Source organism: Cyphellophora attinorum, assembly GCF_001299255.1.
Source record: "Cyphellophora attinorum strain CBS 131958 chromosome Unknown Contig9, whole genome shotgun sequence".
NCBI lineage: Eukaryota > Fungi > Ascomycota > Eurotiomycetes > Chaetothyriales > Cyphellophoraceae > Cyphellophora > Cyphellophora attinorum.
In genome coordinates, this window is record NW_017253237.1 from 47539 (window position 1) to 60830 (window position 13292).

Here is a 13292-nt window from a genome sequence, read left to right on the forward strand (position 1 = left end):
ACGCCCGGGCGGTTCTGGCCCGTTGCTCTTTCCTTGCCTTTTGTGGTGCTTGCCACGCTCTATCGTGCCTTCCAACCTGATGTTGTGCTGCCATCGTCAGGAGCACTTCAGCGACTTCCTCAAGACGCGTTCAACTTCTGTCCAGCGTTGCCCACACCGTTCTCTTGAGGAAATATGACCATTCTCGGATATTTGCGCTCTGGTCGACTTGGGGAGATCTTCAAGTTCTTCTCCAACTTACAATCGATGGTTTGAAGCCCCGCTTTCTGGCGCTATGATAGACATGATTGGCTGAATGGCGTAATTACTGCAGGGTCAGAGAGGTGTGAGTCGGTCGGAGGCAGTGAACTGTGAGTGAATTCGAAAAGGCGATTTGACTGCGCTCACTTCTTTACCACCACCAGGGCATTCACCTCAATTTGTACTCGAAGTACTACAATCTACAGCAACATTTAACCCTGTGCCATCATCTCGATCATAGGCCACTGCTTGTCGACCGTTCAGCCCATTTTTACCGACACGAACACGGCTGTCCCCTCTTCTCCTCCTCCTACCTCGTGCACCACTCACACACAGCCCAACACACGTGTCGATTACCTTCAAAATTACACATCTCGATCTCCTCACCATCACTGATCTGCAACACATTTTGTGCAGCCACAACACCACACCTCGAGCCTGCGTCGACACCACGGCCAGACTTGTGCTGGTCGTAGGCTATGTCACCTCGCCGCTCATCGAGAGCTAGGAGCTCAGCTAACCCACCTCCAACGTCCCACACCGCATCATCCACGTCCTCAACGACGCTGAAGAACAACAACACCCTCCAGCGCTCTGTTTCCGCCGAAGACATCGACGATCAAGACGACGAAAAATCGACTGAGCCCATCATGCCTCGACGCAGCCGACGGACTGGCGCCGACGAGTCTCGTGATGCCTCACAGTCCTCCAAGCCCAACGATGCCTTCGATCGCCAAAGACTGGTCGAAGAAGAAGGCGAAGAAGTCACTCGCTGCATTTGTGGTGAGACCGATTACCCTGGTCCCAGCAATAACCTGCTGAACGCACGAGGCCTTCTTGGTAAGTCATGAAAATGCGACCGAATGCCCGAGAAATATCTACTAACAGTTCTGGCAGCCGCCGACATACCCCCATATAGAATAAAAGACGTGGGCGACTTCTTCGTCCAGTGCGACAAATGCCTTGTCTGGCAACACGGTGGCTGCGTTGGCTTCGAACGCGAGGAAGAGCTACCCGACGAATACTTCTGCGAGAATTGCAAGCCTAGACTACATAAGATCTACAAGGAGCACAATGGGCGACGCTCGCACTTCTTCACAGTCGGCTCGCTAAACAAGGTCGCCAGAGTCGACTCTGGCCGGACCACAGACAAGGTCGTGCCAAACGATGAGTCCAGATCCTCTTCCACTTCCTCGGGAGAGGTTCGAAAGAAAGACAGCAAGAAGCAAAATCCTGCAAGCACCACTAGGCGAGCCACCATGAATAGTCGTGGAGCCTACGACGAGGATGAGATGCTACGACGGGCTATAGAAGAAAGTAAAGGCGAGCTGGTACTCTCGGCAAGCGAACGAGAGATCTTGATGACGAGTAAGTCCTGCGAATTCTCTAGGGGACCTAGGACTGACTCGAGACAGTTCTAAGCAAGTCCTAAAGCGCCAACGTACTGGCTCTATGTCCTCCGGCTCGAAACGAAGCGACTCCCCGTCTGCAATAGACGGCAAGAATACTGGCAAGAGCAGACAGACACTTCGTGGTGCAGCAGCAAAAACGCACAAAGAAAGAGAGGCACGTGAGCAAGCCAGAGAAGAGCAGGCTGCGGCAAGAGCGGAAGCAGCAAGCAAGCGCCACGCTAGATCCGAGCGCCGGCGAGTAGATGGTAAGTCCTTCTGATACGAAATTCCTCAGAGCCCGTGCCCAGTTCCAGATCCGCAGGAGGGTTAGATGAGCCAAAGAATAGGCACTAATACTGCATTCACAGACTCTCCGCCTCCCTCACCTTCCGTCTCGCCTGCGAAAGGCCCATCCAACACAACGAACAAAAGCAGAGACAACGGCAGCAGACCGGATGTCTCTGGGACCAGCAACAGCAAGTCGAAAGCAAAATCAAAACCGCCGTCTAGAATGGGTCCCAACGGCCGCCGAATCGGCGCAAACCAGTACACACGTGGCCGCGACGCAGCCACAGAGGACACGCCTGGCCCGAATGGCGAGTCACACATCAACGGCAACAGCGGCGGCGGCTCCCCAGCCGCTAATGGCGTGCACCACAACGGTATCATCAACGGAGAGTCCGGCCGCAGCAGCAAGGCCAAGACTCATCCTGCTAGGACCAGCCTGAACGAAATGAAGCGGCGAGTTGCGGCGATACTGGAGTTTGTGAACCAGATGCAGGCTCAGACGGAGTCGAAACAGCCGTCGACAGCTTCCAAGGACGCCAAGAGTAGGAAAGGCACCGGTGGCGAGTCATCCGGTTCAGAGAAAGGAGGAGCGTCCACACCGTTGGCCGGAGGTGCAGTGCAAGACCCGGCTGCTGCAGCCGCCGCAGCTGCCACGGCGGGAGCGGTAGCTGATATGGTGAAGGCTGTCAGGGACGCCACCGAGGATCTCACGAAGACCGACAGTGCTGACTCCGGCAACAACAGTGCCGAGGGAGAGAATGCCAACAACGACAACGCTTCTGCTACGTCAGCAGGAAGCACATTGCAGAAGGCTAAGTTCAGAGATGACGCCGATTTCGCCAGCATGAGCGCCTCGGACATGATGGAGGCGCTCAAGCAGGAGTTGATCAGTTGGCAGGCGTGCTATGGTGTTTGGGCGCGGTAGAGCCTGCGGCCCGTGAAGAGCAGGATGTGATTGTAGGATACTTCTGTTGAGACTGACGGGGCAAGAATGGCGTCGTCCTTTTTGTGGGCGTGTATGGTATGTTGTCGTTCGCTTGTTGATGGCGAAGGGGCAGTGCCTTTTGAGAAGATACCCAGCATTAATGGTAGAACGACATGGGAATGAATGGAGAAGCTTCTTCCTCTTTCGGCTGATCACTCTGTGCTCGGGATCCCCATCGTGACTCATCTTCATTGGGCCTTGCTGGGAACATATCGACTGGCGTATCGAAAGGACGTCAAGTGGCACGGCGCAAATACGTGCGTGCCTGGTAGCTTCGGCCCGGGTCAGTCGTCACCCAGTCAAGCGGTTCCCCTTGAGGTCCAGCCCAATGCCGGCAGTTGCGGGCACGATTTGTTCTTTTGGTTCCTTCTCGTGGCACTGATGATCAACGGATGTCGGATCAACTTGAGCCTCAGTTGAATTATCATCGGAGTCATAGGACGTCCTCGTCTTCTCAAAGTGGCGCTTCTGTTAGCATCTTGTTGAACTCTGGTCCCTTATATGGTTTGCGTTATAGCCCACGCTGATTGGTTTCAGGTTGTTCCCGTGGGGCTAATGCTGGAAGCCGTACTATCGGAACGCTCCCAAAGATCCCGCCTCCGGCAGCGTAGCCTCTGTGCCAGCCAGCATGCCTACCACGCAGAAGCCCAGTTCTTCCCGGCCTACGTCGAAGACTTCCCACCAGTTGCACTCGCCGACGGGTATCTTCACCTGCAGCTCTCGCGCCGCGAGGTAGATGGCTGCTACTGCTAGGGCCGTAGGCTGATGGGTTAGGTACAAGTATTGTCCGTTGGGGGATAGCAGGGCTGTGTTAAGGTGTGACAGCACTCGAGTCGTGAGTTCGGTGTGTTGCTGGTTGGGAAAGAGGAGGGTCAGGTATGTCAAGGCCAGCGGGTGTGGGAGGGAGACGTTGGTGTTGAAGGCGAGGGAGATGAGGAGGCGGGATTCGAGTTGGAAAAGTAGGAGGCGGTGGCGTTCGAGCGCGCCTTCGGAGACGTAGTGCGATGAAGGATCAGGAGGAGATGTGGTCGTTGCTGATGTCCTTGCGGAAGGGCTGATGAAGGGTAAGGGCGAGCTGGTCTGGGAGGTGAGGAAGGCGTAGACGTTGATGAGATTGCGTGGGGAGGTTGGGATGGAGGAGAGTTTGGCGGAGAGGTAGAGGGCGGCTGCGGAGAGGTGGGCGAGTTCGGGATTGGGTTTTGTTGATTCTATGCCGTTGGTGGTGGAGGTAGCGATGGGTGATGAGGCAGAGCTGATGAGGTAGCGCTGTAGTAGGACGATGGCGGTAGCTATCGTTTCTTGTGGTAGTCGTAGGAAGATGCCTGCTGCTTGGGTGAGGAGGAAGGTTGCGAAGTGGGAGGAGGGTGTGGATACTATGGAGGACGATTTGAAGTGTAGGAGTTGCGTTGATGTTACGAGTGGGTTTGTGATGGCTGAGATGTCTGGCTTCATGGCCATCTTTTCTTCGTGTCTCTCAGCCGCTAACGAGTGGTTTCGTTTATGCGACGTGTGAAAAGCACACCGGCAGAGGATGGCAGCAAGATGGAAACCGGCATAGGAAATCTGCCTTATTTCTGCAAGGCAAAATAAAAGTGAGGCAACCTCGGTAGAAGGCACGTCATTACCGTGATCTGAACTTTGGAGCTACGGTTTACATGAAGTCTGATCTACCATACCACAACCTGCCTACCTGCCATTCCTGAGCTCGACATCGATTGCTAGGTCGTCGGTGGATGACAGCCGCTGTATTTGCTCTTTCTGCTGTACTCCTTTGCAGTCTCTACCTTACCGTTTGCACCTGCTGCTCAGACGTGCGCATTTCCGTGTTCCTCTAAACAGCCTCTCTTCTTCCGCCTACAATGCCACCACCAACCCAGTTCCAACAGCAAATCTCCGCCCCCTCCGACACCATGTCCGTCGCAGCCCGAGGCTTCGCCATCGGCGGCTCGCGCTTCCTCTGCATATCCCTCATCGCACACATGCTCCTCACACGCATCCACCCTGTCTATCGACGTCTCACCCCGCAGTTCAAAGTATTCATACAACTTTCTTCGGGTATGCTGGGAGGGTGTATATTCGCGGAGAGGGCGGTGACGGACTATAACGATAGCATACGGAGGAGAAATCGAGCGTTGGAGAGAAGTCGGAAGGCATGGAGTGAGGAGATGGAGATCCGAGAGAGGATTGAGAGGGAGATTGAGTTGGAGGAGCAGGCTGAGGCGAGGGCGGCTGCTAAAGGGTGAGGAGGGCGATGCTGGTAAGCCATGCGGCTTGCAATTCGACGTGTCGGGATGCCATCAGGCCGTTGACCTGGACGTTTCATGGCTCAACGATCTTAGCAAGGGCGACGCAGCCTCAGCTCTGGTTCATATCGTAGCTATAGGGCCACTTGAGAAGGAAAGCATACTGAAGACTAGCGCACTGGACCACACACTTCTGCGAACAGCTAGACCGAAGGTTCGACTCGGCAGAGAGACAAAATATATGGTAGCGCAAGTACTCAGTGAGTATGTGGTCATCCGGAGATAACGATCTCGACATCCTGGATACTACACTACCTGGGTTTGCACCGCACTCTAGCGCACAAAAGGACCTTTTGGCAGCCGTCCTCAAAAATGCAAAAACTCAACTCGGGCTCGAGTTTCACGACGTAGCTGAGAAAATCCACGACCAAGTGCTTGAACCAGACCCAAGCGGAGTCTGGAGTCGAGCTACCATTATAGGGAGCGCAAGTTCGTCGCGCACTGGCTGGATTTTTTTTGATATGCTTGTGGCAACAGCGCTATTCGATTACATTCTGTACAACCTTAGGCAGATCTATGGATCACAGCTTCAGGACGAGTAGGCACCTCCGCCAAATGAAACCTGTTCAGACAGATCTATGGATCACAGTCTTTAGGATTCTGGGTCGGATTGTTGGAGGAAATATTCGATATTCGAATATATGACTACTTTGATATGAGGCAGAGGTCAGGGGGTTTGGCGAGGCTCCAGTTGAGGCAGCAACGAGTCTTGTTGGTTCACGTTTTGGTCGGTTCACGCCTCTTGGTTTCCGACGACAGCACTCAGACCTCAGCGAATTCTCGACAACCGACTTCATGCTCTACTGGCTACGATTCGAATGTCAAGGTCTTATGTTGAGCAGCGATTGATACAATTTCACAGAGATATCAGGGACGGATCTGAGACTCTCTTCCTTGGTGATAGCGCGCTCAATCATATCCTCGCAGTGACAAACGTACGCTTCTCAGGCACACGTCGACACCCTAATTGCCGCTATCGGGTAGCCTCGCCACTATGACTCGAACTCTTTCTGCGCCATCCTGGGTGCGTTCTCACTACACCGTCGTAACGTGGTCCAGGAGCTGACAATATCTCGATAGGACAAGCCTGAGCCAAATCTCGTGAGCATGCCAACCGAGATCCTCAAAGAAATCATTCAGTACACTATTCCGCACGTCTTCACAATCAACGCAACATATTGCAACAACACGTGGGAGCAATATGGCCCATTCAAATGGAGTCCATCGTTCCTCCCCGGCCTCCTCCTCGTCTCTAAGCGGATTGGTCGTGTTGCACGGAAGATCCTTTTTGAACGGGTCAAGTTCTGTATCTGGGTTCATTTGACATGGTTTAACTGCCTCTTGGATGCTTCACATGCGAAAGTACCGGCTGATGTTGGGATCAAGGTCCGAGAGCATTTCGAGACGGTGTTCGCGAGGAATGGATAGACGATGACGGCTGCCTAGAGTCGTACTGAGGGGATGGAAAGCAACACCCTATGCCCAAGGCTCCCCACGGTATCTAAGCTGCCCTGCGGCGAAACCATACTATTCGCAAGCTGATAGTGGTCATCACACGATCCATTGAAGGCGAGGAACATACATTATAGCAGGTACCTGTTCAGATTTTCTGGCCACAACGAAGCATTGTCCAAGCACGATGAGAAGGGATGGCTTGGTGTTGGACTTCCGTCGAACACGGAGTATCTCGGGCATCTCCACCGCAGAACCTGAGCGATGCTTACTGCATTGTACCTGCCGTTGAGGCAAATGGGCTATGGAGTATCTACGTGGCAACAGGCGACGATGATGTCCCCAGGCAACACAATCTTGGGAACTGAAGTTTGCTACCAATGACACAGTCTACACACCGTCTGTGAGTTGGGTACTTCCAATACTTGTGCAGCGACTGGATGCTGCCGAGACCTGCTGTCGACGCAGTTGTTGGCAGGCGCAACAGGCCCGATAGACTGACGGCCGCGAACTCATCGGTGCGTAGTTCATTAGATACAGTAGTAGGTTATTAGCAGGCCTCGCTCAATGACATTGACCGTTCAAGACCACCGGTGAGACGTTTCTTACAACGGCGGGTGCCACTGCAATCCCTAAGATCGTCGCAAGGAGTCGTGCCAGAGAAATCAAGGACGATGGCAGCAGTGGAGACCCCCTGACATTGTGACCTCGAGAAATGCCAAGGCATTTTCTGGCCCCGCTCGGCAGTGGCTGCAAAAGCTGTTTCCTTCCGACTGCGCAGTGAACACATCATGACTTGACTCTACCATCACCCACTCAATTATTCGCCGCCCGATATTCCAGCATCGATTTGGTCTCATTCCCCATCAGCAACACTACAGCATTGATTCCAGCTGCCCTTCTATCGCAGCATACAGCCGCCCGCACCGCAGGTCGACTGCTGATTAATGTATGTGTCCTCGAACCGGCACCAGCAATATCAAGATAGACTCGCCAGTATTGCTTTGGAGGATGCTACAGCCGAGAATCTGCTCCACACGAACATTGGATCGGTCCAAATGCTAACGGGAATGGTTTATCAGACTACAGCTCACCGCGCCACCCCCCATTTTGATGGCAGTGTTCGATTCCTCAATTGTTCGATAGTGACGGAGGTTGGCCCAGCATGTCTTACGGTATGTCTCACTATGCCGCGGCCTATGAGTTGGAACTTGGAACAGACTCCATGGTGATTCGAGACGGAAGGATTGACCAATGTTCTACAGACGGAACCTACCTCTCGTCAGCGAGGGAGAGGGATCGGCCCTCAGCAGTCTTTCCCGATCGGTTGATTGCGCCCTTACCCAAGAAGTCACTCAAGTCGAGATTGTCCCAAGAAGCCGCAGAATCCATCGAGTATCCTCCGACCCTACCATCTTCGAGCCTCCCTACCTACTCGCACTACGATAGCAGCGTCGAGTATGTGAATGATCATCGAGTGGCGGGCGCTGACGGGGATCTCTACGACGATCACGATCATGAGCACTACCTTGATCATGATCATGACCATGACCACGACCATGACCATGATCACGACCACGACCACGATCACGATCACGACGAGGATCACTGCCCACACCATCATCATCACCATCACTGCCCTCACGAGGACGAGGATGAAGATGTCGACTCCGCTGATGATACAAGTCCGGTAGCATTACGGCATGCGGGCTCTTATCGCTCGCCGCCAAGGTCGCCACGGTCTGCTCGCCATGCTCGATACGGCAGTCACAGTGGGAGAGGAGGTACATCTGGGGATGGCTACGAGGCTTTCGAAAATACAAATAACAAGAAGAAGCGCAAGATACCTACTTCGGGCAACCATGCCCATCTCACAAACGAGATGGCTCAGCTGGGCATCAACAGTCACGATGAGCGCAACGATGATGTGCACGGCCTGGTAGGATCGACTGGACTTGGTGTGCAAGGAGCCGGCCGCGGTCACTATGCACGCAAGCAGAGCACACGCAGGCCTCTGGGCATCTCTACTAATGGTACCAATATGCGGAGTGCGACTGCCAAGTATGACCAGAACATGGCGGCCACTGCCAAGGCTGAGGATCAGAAGGACCAAGGTATTATCTCGGCAGCTATCGCCAACGCTACGGCTCTGCTTCGGAAGCCACTTAGCAAGGGGCAAGAGAATATGGGTGTCCTGGATCAGCAAGCCAAATCAAGTCCGCCTAGTTCGCAATTCACTTTCACGTGCGAGAGCGACGCCAAGGATGTTCAATTTCCTGAGCAGAGCTTGCATCATGGGTACGCGCAAACGCGAGCACATCCCCCAACTCCGACCCATGCCGGCCAGCGACCAGTCAACAATGCCACGCAGTCAGTCGCGCCGCCGAACCTGAATCAAGCCCCACCTCCTCTTGCGAATGCCGACCCTCCGCCAAGAAAGCCTCGTCGAAGAAGAGGTGATGTTTACCAGCTAGCGGCTCGCCAACGACGGCTACAGCAGGAATATACGAATATCCAGCATCCTCCCTCCCGAGCAGACATCTGGATCTGTGAGTTTTGCGAGTACGAGAGCATCTTTGGGTACCCGCCAAGCGCTTGATTCGACAGTACGAAATCAAGGACAGAAAAGAGCGACGAAGACTAGCGGAGAAGCAGCGTCTTCTCGAAAAGGCAAAGGCGAAGGGCCGCAAGGGCAAGAAGCAGACCAAGGCAGCCAAAGCCGCCAACCATGCATCTCAGCAAGCCGCGAACAGGAGCAACTACGATCAAGAGCCATTGGATCAGTTAGCGGACGACGACTTGGACTATGGCTACGACGACGACCCGGAACCGATGCCAGCGCCGCCACCAGCACCAATCAAGCAGCCCATGCCTGGGACTTATGATACCGCGGGCAAGGGCGGAGGGACGAGCGGCGGCGGGGACGTGCGATAATTCGACTTCTGCTGCCACTGCTACCCTCGGCTACTGCTGCGTATCTGTCTGTCGCTTTCGCATGGGTTCTGGTTGGCGTTCTGTCTGTATTGGTGTTTGGATTAGATACTTTGCCCTCTCTCGTACCCTCTTTGAATCGCACCCTCACCTGTGTCGCTTTGTACACAGCACTCGTAGCACCTAGCACCTAGCTCTCTGCACATAACTCCGCTCAAATGAAAGTCAAACCTATACATTACTGTTGCGAACTTTCAGATCGAAGTTTCGAAAACGTGGTGAGCGGCTAGATCCGCAGGGGGCGTGGCGCTGCAATTATTGCGCCCGGGTCCTCGTCGTCGATCCCTGCCGTATCGTTTAGCGAGGAATGACGCAGCCACTTTCCCAATTCCAATGCTTCGCTTCCCAGCTTTCGCGATATGACCATGGCAGGGACAGCTTTCAGCATTCCAGTTCTCTTTCCTCACCATGACTCCCAGCGACAATCAGTGAGATATACAACCACTACTGCCCTGACTGCAGGCGATGTAGGAGTCATGTCCATGACTTTTGCCTACAGTCAAAATAGCCGAAACGGGAAACAGAAACACAAACGGTGATTTTGGGACGGGGACTATAACCTTGCGAACACCCTCTCCAGGACACTGCCAGCGCTTGCACGCCGACCGCTACTGCTTCGCACAACTCTGACGACGACAGCCTCTGGCTCCTAGAACGGGGATCACGACCTGGGACCTTTTGACCATCCCAAGACCAGCCCTCCGGTGAACGACCCACCCTTTTCATAGTACGCACAAGAAGCGAAGCTGCAACCGTAACGCAACGAAACCATGCCCTTCTCCCTCCCCTCCTACCGCAAGCGCTCCCTGCTGAACATCTTCGGCCGGCTCTGCCAGCTCATCGGCGCAATCGCAGTATGCGTCTACTATGGCCGCGTGCTGCACGAGGCAATGCGAAGGGATGTTTACGGTGATGCTAGATGGGTACGTTCCTGCTTCCCGTTCCCGTTTGCTTTTGCTCTTGCATTCGCCATGATTAAGCACTTATCTCCAAAGACCTATGCTGACGTGCGCGTCAACAGATCTTCGCGACGATTACTGGATCGCTGGCTGGTATTTCAGCACTCGCCTACCTCGTCTGGACAGCCCTGTTGAATGAATTCCGCGCCAACGCTATCCTCTTCGCCTGGGATCTATTGATCGCGATCCTCTGGATCGTTACATCAGGAATATTTGGGTCCATGTACCTCACCGAGAATCCCGAAATGGATCAGGGTATCCAAGACATGAAAGTCGCGGCCGGCTTCGACTTGGCGAATATTGTTCTGTGGCTGATCAGCGCTGGCTATTGTGGATGGGTGGTGTTTGTGGCGGATCGGAGGGTGCTTAATGAGGGGCGGGTGAAGAAGGATGTGGGAGAGAGAGCGGAGTGGGTGGCGGACAGGAGATGAGGACGAAGTCCCGTCGTTGAGAGTGGGGAGAGAATGCAGCACGAAGCTGCGTGGCTGTTTGATTGTATGAAGCAAGTCTGTGGGCGTTGATGAGCTTTATACCGAAATACCGATGTCACCAGACCGATCTAGACCAACGCGGGAGACGAGATGGCAACGCTCGTTCGTCCCCTCAGCACCTGCAGGTCACGGGAGGTGTGTGAGACGCGCGGGCGATTACCTGGCGGTTACTTGCGCGAGCGTGTATACCCTTTTGTGAGCGACATGAATATAAATGCAGCATGTATCTGTGAACCATGAATTGACGCTTCAGGCGTTTCGTTTTTCGAGGCATCTGGACCAACCCCCTCGGCCATCAAAAGAGCCGATCGTGCAAGCACGTATTGAAGTATAGCCCGTAGCATCCGTCAGTAGGGTTCAAAAAGTGAGGTCAAGAGAAGCTCCATGGAGCTGAAGTAGTACAGCCAACTGTCGAACGCAGAATGAGACCGGATGACAGTTACACCGGATGACAATTACGCCGGTTGACGCCGTTTTTGGTCCGCCAGTTGACACGAATGCTTTTCGCCAAAGCACTGCATTTCATCCATCACATTCGTTGACTCGATCCGATCACAGTGTAGGCTTTGTAGAGCTCTCGCAGTCTATCTGACATATGTATGCAATGTAATTTAGTATGTATAGACAATGCGTGGTGTGTCCATGCCATCATCGGGCAGCACATGTCCACTACAGATCTGATATATACACTGATATCATTTGTTCTTCTTCCTGCAGCTACACAAATGTCTTGCTCTCGAGCTACAACCGAATGAGTAGATGAGAACCAGAATGGAATCGCTTGAACGCTTTGCACAAAAAAACCAGATGCACTTTCCATCCACAGAAATGCCGACGTTGAGAAGGTTCCTTCAAACCGTCCTAAGCATCATGCTGCTCAACCCGATCATACATCTCGTACGGGCCCTTGCCCATAATGTCTCGAAGTACAGGCGTTCGCCTCCACCACGGCACTTTCCTCTCATGGTATTGAGGTTGCGACGAGGACCCAGTGGGAGGTTGCGTCGCCCACGCAACGGAGATGTTCTCGCTCCCATCACTGACCTCGTCATCCAGTTCAGACGAAGTCATATTTCGGCTGCGACTGGGTGCAGTAGTCCTCCGCTTCAATGTAGGCATAGGGCTGCCGCTCTTGCCGCCGCGGCGGTTAAGCATAACCCAAATCATGACGGCGATGAATATTCCAATAGCAAAGCCAATAGCTGTGACTAAGATCCAATTCTTGCCCAGCCAGAAAATGAATTTGGCGTCACCCTCGTGCCAGCTATCGCCCTTGAAAGTGTTGAACCATGCCCGCTCTGCTTTTTCGGTTGAGTATTCATTCGGCATCAACACCCTGACTCGACCCTCCCATTCGCCGCCATCGGGGGCAAGACCGGCGTGTTCATTTAGCCATTTCTTCCAGATTACTGACAAGAATAACGGGCCCGTGCTGGCCATGATCGTGATGTAGGGGAGGATCCAGCTGCGGTCGGCGCCCTGGAGGGATTCTGTGACGCGGACGAAAAAGGGGTGGTTGGGGACGGAGCCCATCACGTCGTTGCTGATGCCTGTGGGGATCGTGCGCCGGACGAAGGCTTGGTATTGGAGCAGGGGGTCGAGGCGGCGTGCGCAGCCGTCGTCGAGATCGATGTAGATGCCGCCGTACTTGCGGAGGACGAAGTAGCGGATGGCATCGGCACGCTGGATTGGGTGGGAGTAGCCAGAGAAGGTAGGGAGGAACCAGGCGTAATGTTCGGCGATGAAGGAGAGGGACTCGGCGTCGCTCCATAAGTGGTATTCGTAGTCCGGCTGGTGGAGGGCGATGCAGGATTGTTGGGCTTCGAGCCATCGATCGGGGATCGTAGCATTTTTGTAGGTTTGGTGTATTATCTTGGGGATTTGTTCGGGCCAGCCTGTGAGTGGTGTGGTGGGATCGGTTGTGTTGTCCCAGGCTGGGAGTTCTGATAAGGGGATGGCATCGAGGGCGGCGTCTTCGAAGAGGAGGGTTATGAGGGTCCAGACTTCGTGAGTGAGGAAGATGAGGACGCAGGCGAAGACGACGAGGAAGATTATCGCGGAGCGTCGCATGGTGAAGGTGTTGTAGATTGCGCACGGGTCGTCGAGGTCGTATTCGGCGCACGGTGGCTCGCCGTCAGCGGCGCATTCATGTGTCTCGCCTGCGTCGTATGTAATGTCGTGAAAGTTGTACG

At 54.1% G+C, this 13292-nt stretch overlaps 7 protein-coding genes across 7 annotated transcripts; 5 read left to right on the plus strand and 2 right to left on the minus strand.

Moving 5' to 3' along the window:
* Positions 1-719: 719 nt before the first annotated feature.
* Positions 720-2844, plus strand: AB675_9009 (putative histone deacetylase complex subunit cti6; the record flags this gene model as incomplete). The annotated part of the gene is made up of 4 exons (XM_018149507.1): positions 720-1080; positions 1138-1608; positions 1667-1897; positions 2000-2844. The coding sequence occupies 4 exons, from the start codon at positions 720-722 to the stop codon at positions 2842-2844; spliced, it is 1908 nt and encodes a 635-aa protein (XP_018001363.1).
* A 630-nt stretch (positions 2845-3474) lies between these two features.
* On the minus strand, positions 3475-4362 carry AB675_9010 (Cyclin-L2; the record flags this gene model as incomplete). Its single annotated transcript, XM_018149509.1, has 1 exon — positions 3475-4362. One exon carries the CDS (start codon positions 4360-4362, stop codon positions 3475-3477), a length of 888 nt encoding a protein of 295 aa, XP_018001444.1.
* Positions 4363-4763: 401 nt separating this feature from the next.
* AB675_9011 (uncharacterized protein) lies at positions 4764-5147 on the plus strand (the record flags this gene model as incomplete). Its single annotated transcript, XM_018149510.1, has 1 exon — positions 4764-5147. One exon carries the CDS (start codon positions 4764-4766, stop codon positions 5145-5147), a length of 384 nt encoding a protein of 127 aa, XP_018001386.1.
* Positions 5148-6201: 1054 nt separating this feature from the next.
* Positions 6202-6635, plus strand: AB675_9012 (uncharacterized protein; the record flags this gene model as incomplete). Its single annotated transcript, XM_018149511.1, has 2 exons — positions 6202-6231; positions 6288-6635. 2 exons carry the CDS (start codon positions 6202-6204, stop codon positions 6633-6635), a joined length of 378 nt encoding a protein of 125 aa, XP_018001412.1.
* Positions 6636-7824: 1189 nt separating this feature from the next.
* On the plus strand, positions 7825-9593 carry AB675_9013 (uncharacterized protein; the record flags this gene model as incomplete). Its single annotated transcript, XM_018149512.1, has 3 exons — positions 7825-8117; positions 8346-9208; positions 9304-9593. The coding sequence occupies 3 exons, from the start codon at positions 7825-7827 to the stop codon at positions 9591-9593; spliced, it is 1446 nt and encodes a 481-aa protein (XP_018001547.1).
* Positions 9594-10420: 827 nt separating this feature from the next.
* AB675_9014 (uncharacterized protein) lies at positions 10421-11040 on the plus strand (the record flags this gene model as incomplete). Its single annotated transcript, XM_018149513.1, has 2 exons — positions 10421-10573; positions 10672-11040. The coding sequence occupies 2 exons, from the start codon at positions 10421-10423 to the stop codon at positions 11038-11040; spliced, it is 522 nt and encodes a 173-aa protein (XP_018001643.1).
* Positions 11041-11961: 921 nt separating this feature from the next.
* Positions 11962-13170, minus strand: AB675_9015 (Mannosyl phosphorylinositol ceramide synthase CSH1; the record flags this gene model as incomplete). The annotated part of the gene is made up of 1 exon (XM_018149514.1): positions 11962-13170. One exon carries the CDS (start codon positions 13168-13170, stop codon positions 11962-11964), a length of 1209 nt encoding a protein of 402 aa, XP_018001536.1.
* Between the last annotated feature and the right edge of the window lie 122 nt (positions 13171-13292).